At 34.9% G+C, this 27297-nt stretch overlaps 4 protein-coding genes across 5 annotated transcripts; 1 reads left to right on the forward strand and 3 right to left on the reverse strand.

Annotated features, from left to right (window-relative positions):
* The first annotated feature begins 2717 nt into the window (after positions 1-2717).
* Positions 2718-6092, forward strand: LOC147289506 (uncharacterized). 2 transcript variants are annotated; one of them, XM_086236497.1, is made up of 4 exons: positions 2718-3340; positions 3431-3525; positions 3741-4760; positions 4878-6092. In XM_086236497.1, exons 1-4 carry the CDS (start codon positions 3124-3126, stop codon positions 5613-5615), a joined length of 2070 nt encoding a protein of 689 aa, XP_086092623.1. In that variant the 5' UTR covers positions 2718-3123; the 3' UTR covers positions 5616-6092. The 2 variants fall into 2 exon arrangements, with proteins under 2 accessions (XP_086092623.1, XP_086092624.1); XM_086236498.1 differs by having other exon boundaries at positions 3756-4760.
* A 3687-nt stretch (positions 6093-9779) lies between these two features.
* On the reverse strand, positions 9780-13451 carry LOC147289507 (junctophilin-like protein). Its single transcript, XM_086235493.1, has 7 exons — positions 13069-13451; positions 12924-12955; positions 12148-12245; positions 11936-12018; positions 11420-11497; positions 11247-11345; positions 9780-10242 (listed from the first exon to the last, which is right to left on the reverse strand). The coding sequence occupies exons 1-7, from the start codon at positions 13162-13164 to the stop codon at positions 9967-9969; spliced, it is 762 nt and encodes a 253-aa protein (XP_086091619.1). The 5' UTR covers positions 13165-13451; the 3' UTR covers positions 9780-9966.
* A 318-nt stretch (positions 13452-13769) lies between these two features.
* Positions 13770-17599, reverse strand: LOC147289508 (pfkB-like carbohydrate kinase family protein). Its single transcript, XM_086235492.1, has 7 exons — positions 17417-17599; positions 16348-16598; positions 15621-15833; positions 15335-15532; positions 15071-15211; positions 14793-14909; positions 13770-14194 (listed from the first exon to the last, which is right to left on the reverse strand). The coding sequence occupies exons 1-7, from the start codon at positions 17436-17438 to the stop codon at positions 14054-14056; spliced, it is 1083 nt and encodes a 360-aa protein (XP_086091618.1). The 5' UTR covers positions 17439-17599; the 3' UTR covers positions 13770-14053.
* A 2574-nt stretch (positions 17600-20173) lies between these two features.
* On the reverse strand, positions 20174-26693 carry LOC147289509 (agamous-like MADS-box protein MADS3). Its single transcript, XM_086235494.1, has 8 exons — positions 26509-26693; positions 24307-24382; positions 22686-22747; positions 22444-22543; positions 21621-21662; positions 20699-20740; positions 20498-20595; positions 20174-20313 (listed from the first exon to the last, which is right to left on the reverse strand). The coding sequence occupies exons 1-8, from the start codon at positions 26691-26693 to the stop codon at positions 20244-20246; spliced, it is 675 nt and encodes a 224-aa protein (XP_086091620.1). The 3' UTR covers positions 20174-20243.
* Positions 26694-27297: the final 604 nt, after the last annotated feature.

Here is a 27297-nt window from a genome sequence, read left to right on the forward strand (position 1 = left end):
TATCATTGCTCAAGAATAGGTATTTATACAAGTGTGTACATGGGCTTGGCCTTAAGGCTTATACATACAAGACGTAATGAACAAGAAATAACACATTCAAGCCCATTATCCAAAACCTTCAACAAAAGGTCTGGATTGGAAATTAGCCTTTGCTCCTTAAAACATTAGCGCCAGCTTTGAATTAGTAAAATTTATTTAACACTTTTCCTAAAATCAAACTTTGTTTAATTTAATTAATTACTAATTGTGGGTCTCTAATTAGTTCAATATATTTATTGAACTTCTAATAATGAGTTATTTACACTTGTACTACCAAGATTTATTATTTTTTCATATACACTCCATGAAGTTTCAAAAATTACATAAACACCCCTTGAGGTTTCAAAATTGTTGCATATAACCCCCTACAATAAATAAACAAAAAAGAAGATATTTATATTGAGATTGAACCTTACATCTTGAGTAATCTTATTAGGCCATTTCATCCTCTTAACATGTCTTTTGCATACATTCTCATCATTTTTCGTCTCACTATAGGGGGTTATGTGCAACAATTTTGAAACTCAAAGGATGTATATATAATTTTTGAATAACCAAAAAGTGTATGTGAAAAAACGATAAACTTTTGTAAGTATAAATAACTCTAATACGTCTTTGCGTGTAGAAGTATATTGTCATACCAAGGAGAGAATAGAAGGATTTGAGGTTTAAGCCATAGTTGTGGTCCCCTAATACATCTTAGCCAGTCGACTGGAAGGTACGTACAACTGTGGTCACCGAAAAATCTCAGTCAAGTGGGATCTCTATGCTCAGTTTTTGGGGTCCATGCCATGCATATTGCCAGGCATCATAATATTAATATCCATGGTTTGATTTGTCCGATTGTGCTCCCACTGCCTTCCCATGTCGATAGCTATAGCTCTGTTCACGCAGTGGCCACCAGAATATATTATTTCATAGGTATGATGCATATATATGATAAGCTGATGGGGTCCAACAATTCAGATTTCAGTGCATGTATGCATGTTCTAATTTCAAAACAACTACTGGGTTTTAAGTGTTTACTACTTTTTCATCATGTATGTGATCTGCATACTTCTTGTACACAAACCCAACCTAGCATAGCTTATAAAAGGTAAGCATTAGCCCAAAAACTTTCCATATATGTTTGATAATTACACTGCAGGGCCCTGTTTTTGTGTGAAGCTATAGCAATCAGTACAAAATGTTCACTCTCTAGCTGTCACAATGAATTTGATATGTGCAAAAAGAAGCCAGATTCTTAATTTTCTCAGGAAATTCATGGATCTTCTATATATAAATCTCAATCCGGCCGTCTGAGAAAGTTTGAAAAATAAAGGAGTAAACAATTGGGATGAATAGTAGTTTCTATGCAGTAACAAATTAAACTGACAATCGATTCAGTGGTAACTATTAATTAGAATTTATGGTGCATGACTTCAAACTTGTCAATAATTATGTTTCATATATGAGTGTGATTTAAATTGCGTGCTTGCCTCGTGATGGTTTGGCGTTTGACATGTAATGCAACAAGTCCATACATAATGATCGATGTGATCGATCATCGATGGTCCCTTTATTATGATAGCCATACATTTATATTTTTGTAACAAAATTTTGTACGTATCTGAATCTTTTCTGATTTGTATTTATGTTTGTAAATTTGATAACAAAAAGATTCATTAGACATTGCAAGTTCTTGTATTCATTCTCTCTAGCTCTTCTTTCTCTCGAATTCTCAATTCGTTAGACATTTGAGTTAATGGTGTGGGTTTCACCCAATTACTTATGAGTTATGAGAGAATTAAAGTCAGATCGAGTTGAAGGTTTTTAACTGGCCAAAAAAAGAAGTCAGATCGAGTTGTTAATCTCTTGTTCACCATTAATTATGAAAATTCATGTAGTTAATCACTAAATTTAATAGTTGACATTAATTTGAAAATTTTAAATACTTTATTGAGATTTAAATATCAACTATTGAATTTTGATCCAACAGTTACTGACCATCAATTTTCATGACCAATGTTTGACCAAGAAATCAAAATTCTTTATAGCTATTATGAAAATTTGAAAATTTATATATAACTAGTTTTGGGGATGAGAGTGGTAGTCAATTATTGAATGCAAAGGACTTTTGGCTTTGAGTTTGACCCATTATGGTACTGTCCTTCAAGGCTACCCCAGTTTACATGGAAGAATGCATGAGTTTAACCATGGTTAAGTTATAGTAGCAACCCTGGCCAAAAACAAAAGTTACAGTAGCATCAAACTACCAAGTGAAACTGAGAATAAAAAAAAAAAAATTATAAGATATAATCGATAAATACGTGATAATATGAAAACAGAGTGGAACACGTCATAATATGAAAACAGAGGTTTTAGTGTTAGATTTAGATCGGTCGCAGATCCCCAATACACCTCCTCGTATATCGATTAAACCCATTTGACACTATGTAAATTGAGCTTACTCACATATATATATATATACATACATACACATTATATATAGATCACATGGATAGAGGGAGAGAGAGAGAGAGAGAGAGAGATGAGAATGTCTCTCTCTTATATATAAGGGAGAGTGAAAGGTAGCCCAGGAGAGTTGCGTGGTCATATCGTCATCTTTCTCATTTCTTTACCATTATTTTCATTTCCCAACGTAAGTGAGAGAGAGCACAGGTTGATTCTTGGTTTTGGTCTCTGGTAAAAGCTTGGGAGGGAGTGTCAAAAAAAGACTCAAAAATAGAAAAAGAGAGAAAAGTGAGAGAAAATATACCCGAAAACCTACACACACACTGACCCTTTTGCTAGCCATACATTACATGTACCATGTACACACTTAATTCCTCTAACCAAAGGTAGTTAGCTCTCTGTTTATGCTTCATGGATCCGCTTTTCTCGCTTCTTCATGCTCAGCCATAAACCCCACAAGCTTTTTCTGCTTTTCTTCCACACAAACTCTCACAAACCTCTGCAGTGTACTGTAGTCCTAGCCTTAGGGTTTAGGACTAGTCGTTTTCATTCTTGTTGAAGCTTTTCCAGACCATCTTTCTAGTTCCCGTTGAAAAGAGGAAGGAGTTGTTTTTTATTATTTTGCAAGTTATGGGCAGGGAATGGTATTGGGGTGGAAGTAGATCCTCCAAGAGAGGTGGTGGTGGTGGAGTAGGAGGAGCTGAGAAAGACACCGCCACTTCTGGTTGCATGTGTGCTGTGTTTCAGTTGTTTGATTTCCCTCATGTTCAGTTTGCTTTAAACCAGCACCATCCACCTTCTTTCAACACCACCTCTTTGCACCCAGAAGAACTCACTGTCCCCGAAGGTCCTCTCTCTCTTTCTCTCTCTAACTGCTAGCTTTTTGTTTTTGAAAAATAAAAAAAAATAAGTTGTGTGGAATTCATTCATGATTCAGGTGTTGAAGCACCTAGGAACAGCTTGGATTCATCAGAGGGGACTTCATTGTCATCTATCACAAAAGAAGAAGAAGAAAATTTAAATAGTCCATCAGTAAGTTTGTGTATAGTAGCTAGTCACTTCTTGTTGAAGCAAATATGTATATATATTTTTAATTAATTTGTTTTCCTTTTTGGGGTTCCTCACTCTTGCTCACCTTTTCTCTTATGTATGAGTGCATGACAGTATGAGATTGTTTTAAAAAGCAAGTAATGATGATAACAATGATGATATATGGAACTGGACCCCCAAGCTAATCTTGGTTGTAGATTTTGAAATTCCAGATGGGTATTCAGATCAAAACAAGTGGAGGCACAACATCAACCCCAGATATGAGTTCACCTGGGACTAAGACCCCAAACTTGGTAGCAAGACTAATGGGTCTGGAGCTTCTTCCTGAAACCCATTCACCCTCTTCCACTTCATCAACATGTAGCAGCAGCACTCATGCAAGGTCGTCGTCGTCACATTCACACCCTCTTCGGCCTCGGAAAAGAAGACCAAGAGTACTAAATGTCATGGATAGTGACCATGTTTCCGATACTCGTTCGTTACCGGAGACTCCAAGAATATCGTCCGCTAGAAGATCGGATGTTGATCATCATCACCGTCTTTCACTTCAAATCAACAAAGAGAATATTGGTGAGGAAATGGAGTTTTCTCGGTTGTCCTGTTTAAGGAGGAAAGAGATACTGAAGATTATTGGAGACCATCAGGAGAGTGGGAAGAGCCCAAGCCACTATGCCAGGCAGATTGTGAAGCAGGTCAAAGAAACTGTGACTAGGAAAGTTGGTTTGACTGACATCACAAACACCAACAGAAACAGAGACAGAGATGAGCTCCTAAACCAACTCAAATCCAAGAGGAAGCAAGTCCAAGAAAGCAAAGGGGTAGAAGAAGCAAGTCCAGGAAAGCACTCTTCAACACCTTCTTGCTCTCCCAGGCTCAGATTCTTAGAGTCCAAGGAGCAAGTTCAACCTCCAAAACCCAAATCGCCTCTGTCATCTTTACCTGTCCATGTTGAGCAACAAAACAACATTGTCAAGGTTTCAGTGAAGCCAAAGGCTGAGCAGAAGAGCCAGGAATCGTTTCAGAAACGTAGACTGAGCAAGAAGCAACAGGAAGAAGCATTTGTTCGTCCATCAACAGCCACAAGAGCCATGAATAATATGAATATGCCAGCTGACAAGAAATGCAAGAAAACCCCGTTTAATCTCAACAATGTCCCTACTCTTCTTCCAGTGAAGAAGGACCCTTCACCTCCAGCAACCAAACTCCCTCCAAAACAGGTACCAATGAAGTCATTTCATGTTTTTATCTTTTTTGGGTTGAAATTTAAGAAGATACTCCAAACCAAGTTATTGTTTGTTGATAACTTGATCCTGTGTGTTATGGGAAATTTGTAGGCAGAAGGAGCACAAGTGGTAGTATTTGACGCCCAAGAATCGAAACGACGTAGGTGTGGTTCACAGTTATCTAGTTGTTCGAGGCAGACGTACAAACAACAAGGGACACAGGGACATGTGCCCAGCACCCGAGACACCAACGTCAATGGCGACATTCCTAACGGTGGCACCACCACCAGATCAACCACCGCTGGCCCTGATATTGGTGGTAGTGGATCAGCAGCAGAATTGCGCCAGTACGTCACCAGAATATTATTCCGTACTGGCATAGATAAAGACACCCCAGTCTCCTTCACCAACTGGTTCGCTCCGTCCCATCCACTAGACCCTTCCATTTTTCACCGTCTCGAAAATTCAAGTCTCGAATTCTCTAGTCAACTCGGTCAAAGATCCAACCGGAGGTTGGTCTTTCATCTTGCAGATGAAATATTGGCCGACATTTTGAGGCCCTATATCAACATGAAGCCATGGGTGACATCTGATTCTAATTGTAATGGCATGCAAATGCATGGGTCACAACTCATTGACATGGTGTGCTCTAAAATTCAGAGCTTCCCATGTGCCGATTGTACACTTCTTGAAGACATTGATGCTTTAATTGACAAGGACCTGCCTGAATCCTTGAAGGTGCAAACTGCAATGGCGTTTGAGGATCAAGGAGAAGGGGTGGTCTGGGAGATAGAGAAGGACGTATTGGACACGCTCATACACGAAACGGCAATGGGACTGTGGTTTTGAACTCCGTACAAAACGGCGCCGTAATGTGGTGTGCTGTGGCCTGTGGGGGTGTGGGCAAAAGAGCCACGTAGACATGCAAGGATAGGGTCACATGGGTGGTTCACGTGATGAGATGCTATTCGTCCGGGGGGTGCTGGTGGGGTCCACGTCCTCAGTCCGTGCAGATTGGGAGCTGTAAAAAGTGGAGGGAGGGCGACACGTACGGTAGGACAGCCCGACAACAGCGCCAGAGGCTCAGCAGAGGAATCCATTCCCTTCTCTCCACCCTTTTGTAATTTGTAAATTTGCTTTCTTCTCTCTCTTCTCTTTCAAAATTATATGTATGTATTTTTTGCTCTTGCTCTTGCTCTTGCTCTTGCTCTTGCTCTTGCTATAAAGTTATAACTTATAACTTACATGATGCACATCATCATGCACTACATTTTGGTTTTCTCTGGTAAGAATCTCATATACCATATATCATATATGTTCTAGTCACCCAGTCTACAACTCACTTTTTCTAATTCACATGTTATGAATCCATCACATACATTACAAAACAGTAATCTCAGTTACATTTTCACTGTTTTATCAGACAGCCACTCACATGTATTCAAATATGGAGTTGAGCACAATGAAATATTTCACTATCTACAATATTAACATAATATCATAATATATGTAGTAATAAAATAGTTAATATTCAACACAATTATCTATAGAATTACCACTTAGATATGCCACATTATATGTATATATTTGGGATTGGGAAGGGTATATGCCAGGAGAATCCTAAGGCCTGTTTGTTATTCTATTTAAAAATTATATTTTTTTTTTCAAAAACAAAAAAATAAGTTTTAGTAAAGAAAATGTGTTTGGTAGACCATTTTCAAAAACAATTTTTAGAAAAAAATTCAAAAACATGCTTTTTTTAAAAAATGATAAAACATCGGTTTTCTCAATTATTTTTAACACTTTCTTCTTTCTTAAATTTAAAATTTAAAATCGTTTTCAAATTTCATACTAAACAAGTTTTCAAATTTTAAAAATTAATTTTGAAAACTCACATTTAAAAAAAAAATCTTAATTTTTGAAAAAAAAATTTAAGTAGGATACCAAACGGGCCTAAAAGATTTGGTTTTTTATATCATGGGAGTCTGAGCTTGTAAATTAATTAATATCATGAGAACCTATCAACGAAATGCTATGCTCCACTTTAGGTAGGGTTAATTACTAAAAACATGGTTTGTGCTGCGCAGTGGATTCAATGAAGTCAACCTAAAGTTGTAAAATATATAGGTAGGCCTAATGCTATATATTATAAAAGTTGCTCTGTACTGTTGCATGCGCAATTTTTAAACACACACATTCACTTTTTCTCGTTTACTAATGTCTATTTAATGTTGTTGTTATTTTAAACCTGACCATTGAATTAGGCCTTCGTTTGATGGCTAAAATTGGATTGAATAAGATAAATTGTTAGATTCATATGTATTTAAGGAAGAAACTTCTAACTTAAAGGAAAAATATAAAAAGAACTCCTAAAAAATTGTGGAATAAGTGGAGATAAATTTTCCCTTAATTATTTTTATTTTTTTTCTTCAAGTTAGAAGACACCCTCCATTTTTTTATTTGAATATACATGAATCTAGCCATTATCCAATCCAATCTTAGACATCAAACAAGGTCTTAATGTAACAGGAAAAACTACAATGATGTAAGTATAATGAAATAAACTAAGGGTATCTGTAATTTTCTAAAGAAAAATACTGCTGCTATGCATGAAATGAAATCAAACTCTTATGCATTCGATCTTATCCATGCATCTCTCTCTCTCTCTCTCTGTGGGTGGGGGGAGGGAGTATTAGAAGGGAGGGGGATCAATTTATTGATAAATCATTAAATTAATGAAGCAATATTGTAATATATCACAGAAAACATTGCCATAACTGCATTTCGGTATGGCCTTTAAAAATAAAGAAGGTATGGCCTAAAAAGAGGAAGGGGGAGTTGAAGAAGGAGAAGGGACTGCCACACTGCCAATTTTAACTTTAAGCCTCACATAAATAATAGGGACATTGGGACAGTGAGGTCAAATAACCGGCCAGCTGGGGTAAGTAAAAAATACAATAATCAAAATTATAGGGACATAACTGCAAAGATTCCCATACAATTTTTAAATCAAATTGATCAGTTATTTTAATATGGGATGCTATGTTTTTTTTTTTTTTTGGGCCTCATAATATGGGAGTTATTTAGGAGGCCTCTACATTGAATGAATAGGAGAAAGATGTGGGATTTTTTTTTTCTCTTTCATATTCATCTAAGAGAAAATCACTTGAAGAAGATTGGGGTTACATGAGGTGAGGTATCAATGACATGTCACATCCTGGCAAGCCTTATATCTTCGATAGAAAGAAAGCTTCTGATAAAGGGGTTTGTTTAGTTCCCATTTAATGTTCTCAATTATAGTACTCCATCTTACATACATCTCAATATCAGAATATCTCATCATAGAGTAATGTAGCATGGCAGTGAGCTAAAATGCTACAGTTCTAGAAACTGAGCGGGAAATTCAAACCAAGTGGAATGCAAATGACACATTGACGTATATGCATGTGGGTTGGGTTTAATAATGAGTCTTGATCATGATGCAGAAATGGGGTGGAGATCTGATCAGGGTTGACTGCACCCAATTAATGATGTTTGAGCCGTTTGGGGCAAGACTTGGGGCTTATGGATCTGTATTTTTCTAAAGTTCCCCTTGAGGTGTGTGATATGAGTTTGTGAAACTTTGTACCTCTGCTAATTAACTTTTAAGGGTATGAGAGATTGATGAGGCTGAATGGCTGATGATGAAGGTAGGTCTATTTAATGGGGCTCTCTAGGGATTGATAAGTCACTTCCTGCATGGAAGAACATATATGCCATAAATATTGTTACAAGAAATTAGATAGGGTAAAGAATTAAAGAGCTTTACAAATCGTACTTCTCCATGGTACCAAGCGTACGTTTTTGCATGTAAATATTTACTCATCTATTCATTTCTTGTTTGCTATGCTACATGGGATCGATATCAGATCAGAGGCAGAGGTTATTTTCACTCAAAAATGAAGTAAAACCTCCTACACCTTTGAAATGGGTCCATGTGCATTGTGCACCATATTTAACTCCATTGAAGGTAACTTCAGTTGCAGGTGGCTCAAATTTAAGAGTGGCCTAACTTCCAGAGAAGATCTTAATGCAAAATTAATGGAGAACTTGATGACTACAGGCTTGACCAACTACTAGCGTGCATGACTACAGAGTCCAGAGGTATACTGACTACTGCACCTACATCTTCTAACTAGCTAGTCAAATAATGTTATGATTTTAACTGTACAAAGTTGGGCTACTCTGGCCCCTACTGGTCTCATAAGGAGGACATAGCCTAGGACAAATGCTATGAGCCTATGAGACCAGTGTCTGCAAAACTCTAAATCAGTAGCCTAGCAGGGTCGGACTATGGAAGCAAGTGGGCTAGCTACGGCTACCCATATACAGCCAAGTGTTCCCTTTTAGTTATGTTGATAAATCACATTATTCTGAATCAGGTTTGAATCAAATACAAGGTTTAACTTAGTCATTATAAGTCTAAATTACCAATTTTGACCATATTCAAGGGTCTTTTGTAAGGGATTTGAAGAAAATGTACTGCAATTGCATATGTTTCTTTTCTAATCACATCCCTTGGTGAGTCAACCAAGTCCGATTCTCTTAACCCGACTGAGCCTAGACTTTGTCGTATGAGATCCTAATACTGAAGAAGATAAGATTGGGTCTCAGGTACCTTTCATTATAGCATTCACAAAAATAGAATTTAAAGCCTTACACAATAGATTTGCATCTGGTTGAAGCCATTCTACAAGTTAATTGTGGAATGCACCCAAATAAAGCCCTATATTGGTCTAAGGACATGAAACTTTACCAGGACAATCTCATGAAAATGGTTCCTCAAAGGCCCACTCTGCCCTAGTGCCCTATAATTTCTACATGAATATTGATAATTTGATACTATCTATGTTGAATATAAAATTCATGTTACATAAGTCGATAGCGATGATGAACAATTAACAACCACATTCATGATTCTTGCTTTTGTAAAATGATATTGATAAAATACATTTAGTGTTAAGAGGCAATGAGTAGTCAGAAGGTCATATCGCATTTAGTATATGAAATGCTAAAGACGATTAAAGAATACAAGGGAAGGAGAACACAACCCAGAGAGTAAGCAAAGGGTGGAAAGATGGACTAACGAATATATCCAGTGATTGTACAGAAAGAATGTTATCCAATGGCTTCAGCAAGGAGAGAATCCAAAATAATGCTCTTAATTTCTACCATCCACATCAAACCCAGCCCCCGTCCAACCAGGCGCAAGAGGTCCCCTGCCCTTGGGCAGGGCTCCAATTCCCCTCCCTCTTCCTTGGAACTGACTTTTCTTCTTTCCTCTTCCTTCTCCCTCAACAGAAGGCTGTTGATTGTGCCCATTCGTGACCGAAACATTTCCACCAGCATTTCCTGGATTTGGGATGTTTTCAGTGATTCCACCTGATTGTGTTGATTGAGGAACTGCAGAAGCATCTGGAGCCATGACTTTCCCATCCTAAATATAATGCAAGTGCAAGCTATTAGTATTTCTATACTACATGCTTATATATATATATATCAAGATTTGAATGCCCCAAGCCAACGTTCAAGTATAAGATATTCAATAAAAATGAGGAATATTCCCTGGGCATGTAACAGCTAATGAAAAGAAGCAGCTTGGTTTGGCTCCCTAATGCCACTGTAGCCAAAGTAAATTACCTCTGTATAGCTAGACTGATCTCAAAAGACATCAACAAATTTACCAGAGGAGACGGGGGTAAGCCTATCAATTTACCCTGCTCATAGTCACCATGACTAACTGTCAAATTACCTATTTCTTCTTTCTTTGACTTCATTTTTGCGCCCCTCTAATTCTAATTCTATCCAATATTCTGTCACTCACCAGAAGGGGCACCAGCGGAAACATCTCTACTGACAAACCATTTCAAGGCATGAGAATGGAAGTAATGAAAAAGCAAAACTTATGCAGTTAGACCATCGGCTCTATCAGCTAAGTTTTGCTTCTCTAGAGAAGATCAGACACTAAAAATAAAAGTGTACGCAAAACAATACCAAAACTTATGAAGTGGATTATTGATGACTCATTTCAACAGATCCCTATATCATTATAATCCAACGATATATCCAAAGTGGTATTTGTCAATATTGTCCTGCACTGCATAGTGCATAGAGAAAATGCAATCTTTGTGATCACATGAAACAAACACTGAAAACAATTTTTTGGAAGATAATGAAGAAATAGAGCTTTACAATCCCAAAACCATAATGAAACAGAACCCTTTCTTCATCTGATAAACATGCCTGATGCAATACTGTGGTGAATATTATACTTATGAATAACACACACACATACATGAGGACCATAAGTAAACTGCTTGTATTAATTACTGATTCTCAGACAATATGAAACCAATGCCAATCAATAACCATGATGGCACTGTCATCCAAGCCATCCACAATGTTATAAATATAATCCTCATAAATGAAAAGAGAACTTACATGAGGAACAGAGGCTGATGCTCTGCCTGGGTTCAAAGCTTCAAGTCGTCTTTTTAACTCCTCCAGTCTTGAAAACTGAGAACTGCTGCTTTCTTGCACCTGTTAAAACAACACTGTCAAAAACAATTTGTTAAGCCAGTAGCCTCAACGCCGCAGTTAAGAAAGATGTGTACCAGATTGTTTAAGTCTTCACATAGCTTCTGCTTGATTGCTTCCTCATCCTTTACAGCCTTTACAGCTGCTTCCCATATCTGGCATACATAAAAACAAATATTGACCACGTTGCGGAAGGAACAAAATTAGTGCACTAATTAAAATGATTTGACACTCATCCATATCTGGCTGAGTGGATACAAGCATCATATCCCTATCCATTCATTGCAGCTATGAGTTTTGTGATGAATCTGCATTTATGTGTCTTCATCCATCCTTGATAAAATGTGTATGGTAGGAATAACTTTTTAAAAGCTTACTTTTCAACTTGAAACTCCACCCCATCACCCAATTCACTCAAGCTTTCTTATAATTAGACAAAACAAGACCAAAAATATTTGAAAATAATTTTGTTCGTTAACTATGCCAGGTCATCTTGCTCAAGTTGAATCAAAACAGTATTAATTTTCATGAGAACTTTGCAAAAAGGCAAGAGAGATTTCCTTGATGGCTGCCATACAAGGAAAAGGACAAACCTTTTGTGCTTCTTCTTCCTTCCGCTTGGCAGCATGAATTCTCTCTGTTGACTGTTCTATTTTCTTCCTCAAATGTTCAAGAGCTTAAAAAGATGCACCATACACAAAAATAAACAGGAAAAAAGAAAAGATTAATCAACTATTACTATAAGTGAAAAAAAAAAATCACAAAATTGAAAAATGAGAGTAACCAACAATGATATTGCAGCAACCTGATTTTTTCGGCCCAGCTGTGAGTTTCATTTCCATTGAAAGATTCGCCAGCTCCCGTTCGACATCACGAATTTTAGAATAATTTTCTTGAATGTATCTGAAGGAATTCATCAGTTTCAAATCATAAATCGTTGGGTCTTACTGAATATGGTTATTACAATAAAACAATGTCTGTTGAAACCAATTCTAAAAGAAGACAGAATCTAAGACTCAACTTTGTCTTGATGGCATCCTTTTCTAAATTAATCCAATACAGAAGTCATGAGTCGAGGACAGGTAGGGTCAAAACACATAATCAAAGAACGCTTCCGAATTTCAAATAGTACACAACTTTTCATATCCTCGAGTAGATTACAAAAGATTTTGCGTTGTTCTCATTTCCAATTATTGAACTAAGCCAAGGAATCTTGTCTTAAGTTCCAGTTTAAACCTAAGCTTCTTGTTTTCTCGGATCCCTAATTCTGAAATAAAATAAGTTGAACAATTCACTGGTTTTCTTGTCAAAAAATTTTCTTTTCCGAGCAACCAAAAGCAGCATCAGAGAATCACTAAATTACTGATTATCCGATTCATTTCATAAATAGGAGCAAGTATAATTCACTGCATTACTGCTCCAACACACAACTTACGCAATTAGAATTCCCTAGAATGATATATTTGCATTAGCGGATAGTACAAATTCCTTATAGGAAAGGAAAGGAAACTAACAGTAACAGAGCTCTACAGAGAATGAATGAAAATGCGTGTTTAAAAGAAACCAAAAAAACCTACTTACTTCCTTAATTGAAGCTGCTCTTCCTCGATTACCTGCCACAAAACCAACACACGTCCAACAAATTCACGAAAAAAAGAAAAGAAGAAACAAGAAATTGAGAAATTGATAGAGAGAGACAGAGAGAGAGAGAGAGAGAGAAATAGACCTTCTCAGTGTAGGCAATGACGGAGGCCTCTCGAGCAAGGCCATCGGGCCCGATCTCAGGTTGTAGCGAAGGATTCGAATTCGAATTTGAAGCCATTTTCTCTCTACTGGAATTCGAATCAGAGCAATGGCTTCTGATTCAAACTCCCAAACCTTCAAAAGCCCACGCCATTTTCTTTTCCTTTCTTTCAATGTATATTTTATTCGTACATACGTCGTCTTCTTCGGCTCTTCCTTTCTCTCTCGTTTCGCTTGGGTTCAACAAGAAACGTGAAGTGGCTTTTCTTTCAAAATCAAAACGTGATTATATTTCTTCTCCAAGAAAAAAATACATATTTTAATGGAAAATAAATTTTTTTCTCAGAGAAAAATTTCTTTTAATTCGGTGAGGGTGCGATTATTAGTCGCGACGCGCGTGAGAGACTATTTATAATGACCAAACTGCCCTTCATTCATGAATCTTGTGGGCAATCATGGGATGCGAGTATGCGACTGAGCACATGCAAAACCACACGATAAAAAACTTGAAAGAGGCGAAAGCGACGCAGCAAGCAATCCAAGTCCAACTAATTTGCGTACAATCAACATTATTAGTCTTTTGTGTTCTATTCAAAATTTAAAACTACTTGGTTTATGTTTTGCTTGTTCAGACATAAATACCTAATTAAGCCAAAAGTGAAGATGTAGCATTCATACTATGCATGAGAAAAAGCTCACTCAGAAATGCCATATAGTAACATTTTGGACTTGACAATTTATTGGCAGTGGTAATATCCACTACCACTAGTGTACCCTGAAAACACAGAGACACCTCAAAGTGTTGTTCTCTCTCAAGTGTATTAAGACAGGCCAGGGTTGGGGCAAATGGAAACTTTATAGTATAAGAGGAGGGTTCTGAGGAGCAAAAGCTGAAACTCAAATTACACTTGCTTGATACATGAATTAGGAGCAAAAGCTGAGGAGGATTCTTGTGTGTTGCTGTCTCTCTACTTTTGATCAGCAAACTGCGCTAAGCGCTGGAGGACAGCTTCTTTTGTCGGCATTGCAGGAATGGCTCCTCTTTCTGTTACTGTGACTGCACCACAGGCATTGGCAAAGAGTAGAGCTTCCCGTAACCCCTTCTCATCCTGCCAGTAAAATGTTTATAAATACTGTTAGAGTGCTAAGGAAATGATATTAAATACTATCATTTTTGGCAGCATATCTTAACATTAATTGGTATCCTGCGTTGATATGTGGAAACGAAAGCGAACCACAAATCAAATTTGTAGATGAAGTAGATAATATACTGAACTCATACTTAAAACACCTGGAAGGAAACATAAGAGAGTTTTCTTGGACAGATATATATACCTATAGTAGGTGATAAATAAACACTCCCCCAAGCAAATATTCCCAAGAAGTGATTAGGACAAAAATAAAGCAGGAAAAAATCATTAAATGGGATAAATAAACAAAAAGGGTGGGTATATTAGGAAATCTGGTTAGCTCCAAGCCTAATACATTTTAAGTACTACATCCAACAACCCAAAACTCTAATATTACATTGTTCTTCTTCTAGCAGAGAAAGCAGAATTTATAGTCTTCAGAACAGAGCACTTTAAGTATGAAGACCAGATGAATTTCAAATGCAAGTACTATTGAATTATATATAGATATATTAAAATGAGCTATCGGAAGATGCATGAATGATTTTTCTCAATCACTTGGAAGAACTATAGCTACCTGAAAAAGACTCAAGTCAGAAGCTATGCTGTTCAGTAACCCACTGACAAATGCATCACCAGCACCAGTTGTGTCAACAGGTTTAACTTTAACACCAGCAACCCGGCCATGGAATTTCTGAGAGAATTTCAGTTAATGTCAATTTGCTTATAACCAATCAATAAGATCCAGAGTAAAGTGGGAAAAGGGCAAAGCACATGCTTGTTCCACAAATTTTGTATTAAAAAACAAAAAAGAACATGCCTCTTCACTACCATCAAAATAACAAGGAAATTTACCTGAGTGTAATATCTGCAACCCTCTGATCCTTCAGTTACTACTAAAAGTTTAAGATTAGGATGAAAAAGCTTCGTTAACACCACATTATCATCATAAGGATCATCACCATTGGTCAGGAAAGTAATTTCATCCTCACTTATCTGCAAGTTTGTATATAAGAAAACACCTGATCAAAACTAAGGATAAAAATACAAACAGCATATTTGCTATTATACAACAGCTAATGACTTACATGCAGGAATTTTATGTTTACCGACATATACCTTGATAATATCTGCTTGCTCCCATATACTCAATATGCCTTTCCGTGCAACCTCTTCTGATGGCCACAATGGCAATCTTATATTTGGATCGTAAGAAAGGATGCAACCAGACTTCTTGGCAATGCTCAGTGCAGCAAGATGGGTTGACCTGCATGGTTCCTCAATCAAACTAATTGAACCATAATGGAAGATTCTTGCCTGCAATCAGTATTATCTGGATCAGTAAAATTTCTGACAAATGGGTAAGCCTATGTTTTATGCACTGTTTCCTAAAAGAAAGACACACCTGTTTAATAAGACTTATCTCAAGTTCTGATTCACGTAGAAGCATATCAGCACTCGGATGACGGAAAAATAGGAATTCACGCTCACCGTCAGCTCTGAGTGTAACAAATGCCAATGCAGTTCTTGCACTGGGGTCAAATCGCACGCCAGAAGTGTTAACGTTGTTTTGTTTTAAAATGTCAGCTAACATGTGACCAAATTCATCATCGCCTACCTGTATGCAAGTATTTATAAGTTGAAATAAGGAGCCGCAAACATCGAAATATTCGTTTAATACAGGAATATTACTAAAAGCCACAAGGTTCCATAACAAGATAGGGACCTCAGTAGATGGGAGAAAGGGTTAGTAGGAAATCATATATACTGAAAAAAATAAAAAAAATAAAAAAAATAGGTGTCACGGTGCAACAAGATCAAATGATTCAGATCTAAAGGAGGTGTCCTCGAACAGCAAGAAAACAATATTTGAATCACATTTCTGGAGACAGTGAAATAGTTGACAAAGATACAATATATTTGGACCATCTAATACTCAACAATTTCAAAAGGCTGTTGGCAGAGAGTGGACAGGGGAGAGGGGGGGGTTGAGTAAACAGGTTCAAAGTGGCAAGAAAAGGTTACTAAAGAAATCCTTCTCCATAACAGAGATCCCAGGAAAAAAAGGCACGAAAAAAAATTAATGAAACTCGCATACAGAATAAAGAGAGCTGAAAGATAGTCAAATGCACCTTGCCTATAAAACCGGATGAGCCACCTAATCTTGAGACACCAACAGCCACATTAGCAGGAGCACCACCAGGTGCTTTTTTAAAAGCAGGTGCTTCAGCTAGTGAAACTCCACCAACCGTTGGCACAAAGTCAATCAGCATCTCCCCAAAGGAAACAACCAGAGACTTTTCATTCTGTGACCCTCCTTTTGTATCTGATGAAGGATCTTTAGAATCTTCACACAAATCCAATTTCTTGAAATCATTAAGAACTGCAGTCACATAATTTAAGTGGTATTAATCAAACAGAAAAATGTACAAACTTTGTCTTTCAACATGCTATTTCTAGGCCACTATGATGGATAGGTTTAAGGTTAATTAATACCACAAAGCAATAAACTGCAAGCCAACAATTTCAAAGTTAAAATCACACAGTTACTCCAAGTCAGACTATGTTAGAGCCAATTCAATTTCCTTTTTCTATGTATTCCCGATAACCCATATTTTGGTATAACAAATTTATAGATTTAGTGATTCGATCACTCCAAAAGTACGGGTTTAGTAAACTCAAAAGTTCATCTTTACCACAGATCTCTTTACTTTACCCATTTTGTGAATTTTCTTAAATCTCCAGAACAGTTCACAGATCAACTACCAAACTCATGTGCCCTACAGAGCGTAACATATAGTGAACTGAATTTTCGAATATAATAAGATTCTGAACCACTTGCTAGAAAACATATACCCATGACATGATTTTTTACTTCAAACAAGTGAATTTACAATTAAAGGTGTCTCATAAGTTGGTGCTGTGAAATATCTAAGAGAGATGCAACCAAACACGTAAAGAAAGATTCACTACTGCAAAAGAGGATTCAATACACAGAAACCCAATAACAAAAAAGAAACCCAAGAAGAAAAATCGAAACTTTTTTGCAATTAAACAATCTTCACCTCAGAAACCAAGCTCGGACCCAGATGTGAAAACTCACAATTGGATACTAAATGGAATCGAAGTCTCAATTTTAGGACATATTTAGTGAAAAAAGCAGCATATATATGAACAGCAGTTAAAGAAACGGTAACGAACCTGTGGTGGGATTACCAGCCATTAGAGCAATGGAATTGAAGAGATTGAACCAGAGAGCAGCGTCTGCAACAAGAAATGGGAATAGAGAGAATGAGAGAAGGTTTGGTGTTGGTGGTGGCTTGGTTTAGTTGTTAAAAAGGAGTAGGAAGAAGAAAAGGGTAGTAGCTTACTACTATACTAGCTTATAAGAAAGTAGCAATTAGGAGGGTAAATTTGCGATCTTCAAGAATCGTCTCAGACTGGTCTTTCTCGCAATTTTATAACCTGTGTCCTTGGCTTGTCTTTTCTGACAAACAAAAAATCTAAAAATTTAGGAAAAACTGAAAAAGAACAAGAAAAAAGAAAAACCCATTTTTCTATTCCCTTTCTGTTTAATTTAACTATTTAAGTCAACTGGGCGTCTGGGCTACGTGCAAATCATTTTATATTGGTTCCGAAAATAACTATTAAAAAGATTTAATTTCACATTAGGATTGCATGCACTGTACCAAAATTCAAAACTAATGATTGTGGAATCTTTATTTTTTGTAGTTTTGTTAATAGTCTCCTTAATTTTGTTTATTTATTTGCATAAATGGAAATGTGAAAAATAGCGGTAATATTGTGGTATGAGATTTGTCTTTGTCCCACACTCGTCTAGTTGTCTTGAAGGGTCCGAGTGGAGGACCTGTTTTCCTAGAAAACTTGGAATCTTTATATATAACACTTACCGTTATGAACGGACCACATTAGGCAGCGGGTCGGTTGTCCTTGTCCATATATACCAAAACAAATTAATAAATCATTTTTGTTATAAATAAATAAATTATAAGTAAAATGAAACTTGGGATGTTTTGATTATTCAAATTAATGATCATATATTTAGCATTAACTTAAAAGTATGACATAATCTTTATTTCAAAATAATATGTGGCTTAGTCGTGTTTTCTTTTCTCGATCAGATTCGTCAAATCCAACTCACTTATTACATACCATACATAATTTAACTTGTGTTAGCATTCATTCACTGTATTTTCCTTTTTTTTTTTAAAAAAAAAAACTATTTAAAAATGGCACCTTTACATAATTCATTCATTGTATTAGATGAATAAATGAGTGGTCTTTTTTTTTTTTTCACGTACTCTTAAAATTCAATAGTTTAATTACTATGGTTAATTTATGTTTTAAACAATCCAAATAAGTAATTCGATTAGAGATTTCTATGAATTTGAGTATGACCCATAAGAATAAGAAAAAATTAAAGTTCAGTCATTCTGGCATTTCTTATTTCGAAAAAATTCTTATGGTTTTTTTTTTCAAATAAAATCCTTATTTTTTATAAATAAAGTTCTTTGACCATTGTCTTGTCAAAAAAATATGTCATTATTTTCTTATTTTTTGAAGGTATAAAGTACGGGTTCACCTCATATCTTTTCAGGGTATAGAATGAGATTTTGTGAATGTTGTATGGGTATAGAATGAGGTTTGTGGAGACTGCATGTTAGGTTTTAACTCTGAAATTTTAGTCGCCGAGCGCTCAACGCCTAGTATATGTGAACAAGATAGAAACTAATGTACTAATATTATGTAATAATTACAATATTATTGAGTTTTAGTTAAAATTTTAAAAGCCATAAGATTTTAATTAATAAATTATAAAATTAAATAACCTAAACATAAATTTCCCTAAAAATAAAGAGGCAAAGATTCTCATAAACCATGAACATGTTACATGTCCCAATCTCTGACATGACTTGAACCAACCATTCCATATTTGGACGCAGTAACATGCAAAAAATACAAGATATTGCTCTCAATCCCATCAATTATCAATGATGTGCATTTGGTAGCCAACTTTTTCCTCACAAACGCAACAATTCCGTACGCCATTCATTATTCTATATATTAAGACTAGCATATATATATATATATTGTATTGAAAGATTTTTTTTATTTTTTTAATATGGCATAGGTTTAAAATTTTAAAATGGAAGATTTAGATTTAGATTTAGATTTGAATTGGTATCAAACGTTCTAATAAAAAAATGAGTTTTTTATTTTTTTTATTATAATTTGAGAATAAAACTATATACTTAATTAAAGAAAGTTTTGCATGCATTTGTACCTACTTAGTCAACAAAGCTCTGAAAATGGAATTTATAGAGAGGTGGGAAACTGGGAATTATGTTTGTGGACGTCAATATCGGTGCACAAAGCCTCGTGTCACAATGCCTACCCTTGTGTTTCAAGGGATTGAAGTTTTTTTTTTCGGCCAAACCAAGGGATTGAAGTTAAAATACGAAACTTGGGAAAGCAACCAATTATGTGTGTTCTCTTTATTTTTTATTTTTCATCATTATCTTTTGAAAACATTGCTCAGAGTGGGAACCAATATTAGGAAAAGATCTTGGAATTTAATATCAATATATCATTCGAATAAAAATGTGGGGATGAATAAAGGGATCGATTGATGATCGACCATATGAATCATATAGAACATATCCTCATGCTTTGGCTTACTAAAATATTATCTATGAAAAAATCTTTTTGTTTTTTTAAAGATGAGAAATTCAAACTTGAGATTTAGCCGTGGAAACATCTTGATCGAATACCTAAAATTGAATAAAAAACTAATTAACATCATCCAATGAAATACCAACATCATATATGCTTTATTTTAAAATCACCTGAACATGTTCTGTGATTATTAAGCAGATGTGTCTTAAAAATACAACTCAACAAGCTAGGGAGATATATATATAGCAGTCATGGAATTAAGCAGATGTATCTTAAAAATACTACGTATAGACGCAGTCGTAGTTTAAGCTTGAACAAATATGAATTAACTTCAAAGAAGCCAACCCTGCAGGTTAGTCCTTCCCTGAATTTCTTTTTCTTGGGGGACTGGTTGATGGTCCCTGTTCCAAAAATGAAATTTTGTAGTAAGCTCAAGATATCCACATTTTGATGTTGGTCAGGACTGACAAGTTTGAAAACTAATTAAAATGAATTTATGTACTCATATATATATGAAACAATTTTGTTGCTGTAAAATATGAAAAAAAAAAAAAAAAGAAAAAAAAAAAGAGGAAAAATGTTTACCATATCTGTAAGCGTAAAGTGAGTTGTTGTGATTGAACGTGATTAGTAGGCTCTTCTAGACCTTGAATCGCTGAAGCATGTCTTTTTACTTCTTCAAGCTGAAATTTCAAAACTCCATCAATCCATATATCATATCACATTTGGAACATTGAAAATGATCACATGTGCCTGGGAATTCAAGAATTATATTAAAAAAACTACCTCAGATTTGAGCTGTTTATTTATCTCTTCAAGATCGTTCTCCTGTCAATTCATTTAACAAAAAGGAAAAAGAATAAGAAATCTAGCTATGGTGTCAAATTAATAAGAAATCGAGCTATGATGTCAAATTAATAAGAAATCTAGCTATGATGTCAAATTAATTAGAAGGGGAATAGAATCTTTCAGTTTAACATTTAGAGGCAATTAATTTATTAGCAGAGTATTTCACCTGCAAATACAAAATTTCCATCCATTACTGTTATTTCTTAAACTTTTTAATTAAAAATTGTTTTAAGTAAACTGTAAACCTTTCATTGTCCTTCTGAATTAACTTGAAAAGAAAATTAAACACATTGTACTTTGACCATCACTACATACTCTAAGGAATTACATGCATAAAGGAGAAATTATTTTGTGTAACCAATACACCGCTACGTGGTGTAATTAATTCAACGTGTCATAATATAAGTAGATGTTATTAATATCATACCCTACTAATATAAATATATTATCCAATAATATATTTACATGTTGGATTGATTACACCACATGATGGTGGATCAGATACAACCAAATAATTTTTTCACTAGTTGGGCTAACCCCAATAGTTTACATGCACAAAGTTTTTGCCAAAGAAGAAAATGTTAAATTTAACTATAGTTTGATTAATTAGGAAAATGTTGAATTACAATGTTTTTGACAGAATATGAAGAGTACATATAGTGGAAAACTAGGCATTCATGCATACAAACAATTTATGTGCAAAACGTCAACTAAAGAACATAAATTGGTCTTTTTATGATTTTTTGTCATTTTTAGACCATTTTTTATAAGAACTCAAAACTTTAAAACTTAAAATAAACGAGAACTCAAAAATATAAAAGTTAAAACTAAGAGTATATGGTGATATATTAATTGGTACCCTTTTCCGTAGTTCTTCTAATCGATCTAACATCATCCGCGTCTGCATATATAAAGCCAGAAATTAATTACAATGACTACTTTATATGAATCTTTTCATTTGACAATAATATATGCATGCCATTTTTAATCCGAGATATTTTTATATATAGCTTAATTCAAGATAAAACATGCTCTATATATATATATATATATACACGCAGTAGATCAATATGCGAAACATACTATGGTTGTGAAGAGGTGCCAGGGACTAGGGAGTCTCACCGACTCTCACCCACAAGGTGGTGCCTGCATTTCCCTATGTGAAATCGTGAATATATAATCCACATTCCCTCCTAATTCTAGCTATTCATGACTAATTGGTTTTGGATTTCTGACAAATATAACACATATAATATATATGTATCAATGACGGAGCTTCAAGTAAGGATGTCCTTATTCTAAGAAAAATAAGAATATCTTCTCCGGACCTACAATTCAATTATCAGAACCGTTCATATTTTAGATTATCATTTAAATATCACTCTTACAAAAAAATTAGTTAAATCAAAAACTGTTTAGCCAGTTTATCATCGTCAACATCATTTCAATTTAATTTATCTGACGAATTATGTTTGTATGTACAGTTTAAATGATCAAATAATTATTGATTTGATTGATTTTCTATATGGATGACGTACCCTTGAGAAATGACCTAAAAAATGAACAGTTTCAATCATTGAACGACATTGTTGGGTGATATCCAAAGAAGATGTTCTTACTTTTCTTAAAGTAAAGATATCTTTATATGTAGCCCCCTCATATTTTTACAATATTATTTGTACCTTTTGTTGTCTAGCTTGCGAGAGAGTTCTGTCAAGTTGTTTTTCAAGGTTTTGCAGTTCTTTCAGACGAAGCTTTTCAAGATCTTCTCCAAGCAAATGCCTAAGAATGTATAACCAAGAATTAATTACTATGTAAGGAACGATATATCACATGTATCTGAATTGACAATAATATATATATTGTACAAAAAAATGTATGTTGATGATTAATAAATTGAAATTGAAATATTTATGTTTTATACCTCTGCGAACGTTGAAGTGACTCGTATTTAACCCTTAATCTTGAAACCTCTTGGTATAAGTTCTGCATAGAAGAATGAAATGATTTAAGAAAAATATTACTTAATTAGATTAAGAAAGAATGCCTCCTATCACAAATAATGCATAATATAATTTAATTAGGAGATACACCAATACTAATTTCTAACTCTCACTCACCAGAGAAGAGGACGGAAAATTATTAGATGTATCCAATACACCGCTATGTGGTGTAACCAATCTAACATGTAAGCGTATTATTGAACAATATATTTATATTAGTGGAGTATAATATTAATAACATTCACCCATATTATAACAAGTTAGATTCATAGGGGATGGGCGACCCTTGTGTTCTCACAGACTGCTCCTCCGCTCACCCCTCGATCTCTCCTTTGTTTTTCTTTTCATTTTTCTGTGTTTTTATTTTTGTCCTTTGGGATACTCTCCTCCCAATAAGTGATAGCATTTCCATCTCTTTTTGCGAGAGTTTCTCCACCTCTATTCGTGAGAGTTTTTCCAAATTGGTTTGTTTTGTGTTTTGATGCTTTCAGGTTTTCTCTAACACTCATCACAAGGTATTAAGAAGTCACTATTTTCGCCGGTACCGGTCATGTTTCCACCGGTTACTACTGCCCAATCTGCCACTTTGCGCTATTGTCAGCCTCAACTTAGAGATGTTGGTAGGATCGTGAACCCAAACGCGACTAGTTCGCTAATTCCTACGGTGCCTCTATGGCTCTTTTTGGTGGCTATAGTATCTACTCGATGCCGATGTTATGAGATCTTGGATTTTCTGTGGGCTTTTCTACTCCATTTTTGTAGGTTTTTGTTTTCTTGTAAGTCTTTGGGCTAATATTTTGTATTCTCTCTGCCTTTTTGGCTGTTTTAATACAATAATATGCTTTATTCTAAAAAAAAAAAAGTTAAATTGATTATACCACGTGACAGTGTATCGATTACACATAATAATCTTTGGAGATGACACTACTAAAATAATCAGGTATAACAATTCATATCAAGTGTCTTCTTCACTCACTCTGGAAATTTGCAGAACCTTGACATACATTATTGGGATCAATATTCTTAACCAATAGATATATAAGCTGCCATATATGCACCTTGAAAGCATAAATAATCCAACTTAGGCTAATGCTACTTATCATGTTAGTTTAATAACATGGTACATCATTAATGTGTACTAGCTCTAGGTTTCTAAGGATTGACAACAAAAATAAAAATGAAATTGGCTTGTACCCACCTGATTTTTAGGTAATAATATAAATACAACAAACAAGCTCAAGATACATATATAAATTTGAGATTTGGATCTTTTACTAATCATTGTGTGTTAATCTTATGTTAATCAACATAAATTATGCATTTTTACATTGTAGCCAGGCTTATAATCGGAACATGTCATTTTTTAGATTACTCTTTAAAGATCATCTCTATAAAAAAAACAATCAAATTGGAAATCATTTTGTTATATATAAATGCGCGTACATCTGAGTGAATAGATAGTCATAATAGAACATCCAAACAAGAAAAACCAAGTTAAAATTTTGAGAAAGGTAACTAATTATAACTATATATCTAACAAACCTGTGTTTCATGCTCAGCAACATTGTTTTGTGAGGAGTAACAACATTGGTGGTACCGCTCAAGAATTTTGTTCACGCTAATAAAGGAATGAAAATTAGTCAGACTTTCTATAATTACAACACAAATGATAGATAATAATCTAATAAGTAATCATGATTAAAGAGAACATATATAAGAGGTAATCAAGCCTATACATCCATTTAAATATTTGAAGCCTTTAAAGGGTGTTGCAACTTACTCTGTATAATATTGTTCCCCATAGCTATGGATCGAATGATTGTTGAGTGCAACATAGAGAGTTACAAATTGCAAAACTATTAATTAATGCAGGGAGGCCCTATTTACACTCCCAAAATGTAATCCTACACTCTATTCATCTTGTTAAATCATTTAATATATTTTTATTAATTGAATGGTCAATATTGCCCTCAATAAAAAATTAGTGGTACAAATTGATATAAAACCACATTAATTTTCTTCGTCTTTTACCTCTATTTCTCTCCTCTATAGTCCACACCTGTCTCTTTTTTACTTTGTCGTTACTGGTTATAAATCCTAAACATTGTATCTCAGCTCATATCTCTGAAATTTATAAACAATATGTGCGTAAATAGTTTTTACTCCATAAACCTTATAGAACTAAATAACCAATCAACCAAATTGTGTCTCATTTGTAACAGCATCAGGAACTGTTTCCCATGGATTTTTGTTACTGCAAGAAACATTCAGGATATTCCTCCAAAACCTTAGGTATGAATCAGTTATGAAATTTCATTTTGATGACCCTAAATATTATATTTAAATGAGTTGCTCCAATCCACAATAATATTCAATAGCATAAAAAGTTGAACCCATTAGAAACTTACGGATCTAACCATTAGAGTAGGGGAATTCATTATCTGCAAATCACCAATACTCTCTCTCTCTCTCTCTCTCTCTCTCTCTCTCTCTCTCAATAAACGCATATTAAACATATTAAATTTGAATTCATTAAGTTTTAAATGGGGGCAGTTTTGACAATCAAATTTATAATAGCATATTAAATGAATTTAGAAAAATAAGAGGAGTCTGGGAGTGTGAATAGAGCCTCCCTTAATCTATTAATGCAATGATAACATTTTATATTAGCTTTATAAATTTACTTTGTTACATATTTTTTCAGATATAATATGATATTATATATTTAATATTTTCATCGCTAAAATGTTATAGATCGATGTCTATTTTAAGTACATATCTAACTTTTTTAGGCATGCTATTTGATTTTTTTTTAATTAAAAAAAAAAAGGATCGAATTTGGATGCAGAGTGTGTAAATTCATTGCCCTTCCAACTGGCCTATTAACAACTGCATTTAGATATGCGATTTGCATTTAATCATTTCAAAAACTGCTCCTTTATATATAGGATTTGTATTTTGTGTGACCCTAGAACTAAAAATCGTACTCAGGCGTTAATGAACCAAATTTTGTTCTCAAAATTTTCAGACCATTTTCTCTTTCACCTTAAGGAGAACAATTAGATTGGACACTTCGATCGGATACAGAAATCAATTACCAGTCTATACATAAGCATAATAGGATCAGAAGAGCTCTTAATTTCTGCCTCAAGAACTTTGATTCAATCTTAATTTAGAAGAAAAAATGTGAAAAAACTCATAAAGCTTTTCTTATTATAAAATAAAACAAGATCCAAATTCAAGCACCAGAGTTTATAAAGCAAATTAAAGTAATTTGTACCTAAGAAAGAATGAAAGAGAGGTACTTTTTTTTTTTCTAATTTATATAATATATGTTTTCCCTTTCTGAAAATGATAGTGAGTGAATGACAGATGAAGAGTTTGACCAAAAAAAAAAATGACAGAGGAAGAGGCGAAGAGCCACGACAAGCCACAAGTGATATGGAAAAAGACAAGCTTCTTCCTGATGAGTGATAGACTGATAGGTAATGGAGAGAAAGAGAGAGAAGGCATAGATATAAAAATCCAATCACAAAAAGAACAAAAATGAGGAAGCAAACCCTAACTAGGACGACCTAATTCAGTAGCTCCAGTACTCAGCCAAAAGAGAGATGAGAAAAACAAGTACGATCGATAAGACTCATCATCCTCATGACCAGATAGATATATATTTATAGCAAGGAAATAATTGAGAGAGAGAGAGAGAGAGAGAGAGAGAGAGAGAGGGATTAATATTGGTAATACTCATGAGTGCTGGCAAAGTGAAAGAGCTTGCCACGGCTGGAGGAGATGATGAGAGCAACTTGGGCATCGCAGAGCACAGACAGCTCCTGTGCTTTCTTGAACAACCCATTCCTTCGTTTCGAAAACGTGACCTGGCGGTTGATCTTGTTTTCAATTCTCTCCAACACCACTTTCCCTCTCCCCATCTCTTTTCTTTTTCTCAGTCCCTCTCTCTCAGTCTCTCTGTCTCTTATTGCACCAACAAACACATAAATCTATGGTTTTGTGTTAAGACTGACAGTTCGTGAGGGAAGTGACGGGCCACACGTGTCGCCCAACGTACAGCGGATTTTGCATCTTTACAGTGACTATTCATTGTCGAAAGGCCTGCTCTAGTACTCTAGGCCGACTGGTAGGAATCACATGTGTCTCTGCTCAACCCTTTTACTCTGGAGTCAAACACTTCTCAACCTACTACTCCAATAATATCGCGACACGTATTCAAGCTCCAACAATATTGAGTGCAGGTGCTAGCATGTTCGCACCGTGGGCAAGTACATCTTCTCCAATCCATCCTTGATTCTATCCTTTGGGCATTGGAAGTATCTTATTCTAAGATAATGCCAATTAATGCCTTGTTATTTTTCTAATGGAATTTAGGACTACTTTTTTATTGTTGTGAAGTAAAATAATCGTGAAAAAGCCTATTCTGAAATAAAACAACCATTTATCTATTTATTTTGAACTTTTCAAAATAACTCATTTTGATTCTAATTTTAAAAATAAGCCATTTTTAATTTTTTTTAAAAT

The sequence above is a fragment of the Dryas octopetala genome, chromosome 3 (genome assembly GCF_963921425.1).
Source record: "Dryas octopetala chromosome 3, drDryOcto1.1, whole genome shotgun sequence".
In the NCBI taxonomy this organism is placed as follows: domain Eukaryota; kingdom Viridiplantae; phylum Streptophyta; class Magnoliopsida; order Rosales; family Rosaceae; genus Dryas; species Dryas octopetala.

What these genes read in the sequence shown, in the direction of transcription:
- LOC147289506 (XM_086236497.1), top strand. Translation starts at nt 3,124, where the DNA reads ATGGGCAGGGAATGGTATTGGGGTGGAAGTAGATCCTCCAAGAGAGGT. An exon ending in AGAACTCACTGTCCCCGAAG is followed by an intron (nt 3,341 to 3,430) that starts GTCCTCTCTCTC and finishes TTCATGATTCAG; the next exon opens with GTGTTGAAGCACCTAGGAAC. An exon ending in AAAATTTAAATAGTCCATCA is followed by an intron (nt 3,526 to 3,740) that starts GTAAGTTTGTGT and finishes TCTTGGTTGTAG; the next exon opens with ATTTTGAAATTCCAGATGGG.
- LOC147289507 (XM_086235493.1), bottom strand. Translation starts at nt 13,164, where the DNA reads ATGGCTTCAAATTCGAATTCGAATCCTTCGCTACAACCTGAGATCGGG. An exon ending in AGCTGGGCCGAAAAAATCAG is followed by an intron (nt 12,019 to 12,147) that starts GTTGCTGCAATA and finishes CATCTTTTTAAG; the next exon opens with CTCTTGAACATTTGAGGAAG. An exon ending in CATCAGCCTCTGTTCCTCAT is followed by an intron (nt 10,243 to 11,246) that starts GTAAGTTCTCTT and finishes CATTATATTTAG; the next exon opens with GATGGGAAAGTCATGGCTCC.
- LOC147289508 (XM_086235492.1), bottom strand. Translation starts at nt 17,438, where the DNA reads ATGGCTGGTAATCCCACCACAG. An exon ending in AGATAAGTCTTATTAAACAG is followed by an intron (nt 15,533 to 15,620) that starts GTGTGTCTTTCT and finishes TACTGATTGCAG; the next exon opens with GCAAGAATCTTCCATTATGG. An exon ending in GTTGCAGATATTACACTCAG is followed by an intron (nt 14,910 to 15,070) that starts GTAAATTTCCTT and finishes AAATTCTCTCAG; the next exon opens with AAATTCCATGGCCGGGTTGC.
- LOC147289509 (XM_086235494.1), bottom strand. Translation starts at nt 26,693, where the DNA reads ATGGGGAGAGGGAAAGTGGTGTTGGAGAGAATTGAAAACAAGATCAAC. An exon ending in ATAAACAGCTCAAATCTGAG is followed by an intron (nt 20,596 to 20,698) that starts GTAGTTTTTTTA and finishes TTGAAATTTCAG; the next exon opens with CTTGAAGAAGTAAAAAGACA. An exon ending in ACTTTACGCTTACAGATATG is followed by an intron (nt 20,314 to 20,497) that starts GTAAACATTTTT and finishes TTTTTGGAACAG; the next exon opens with GGACCATCAACCAGTCCCCC.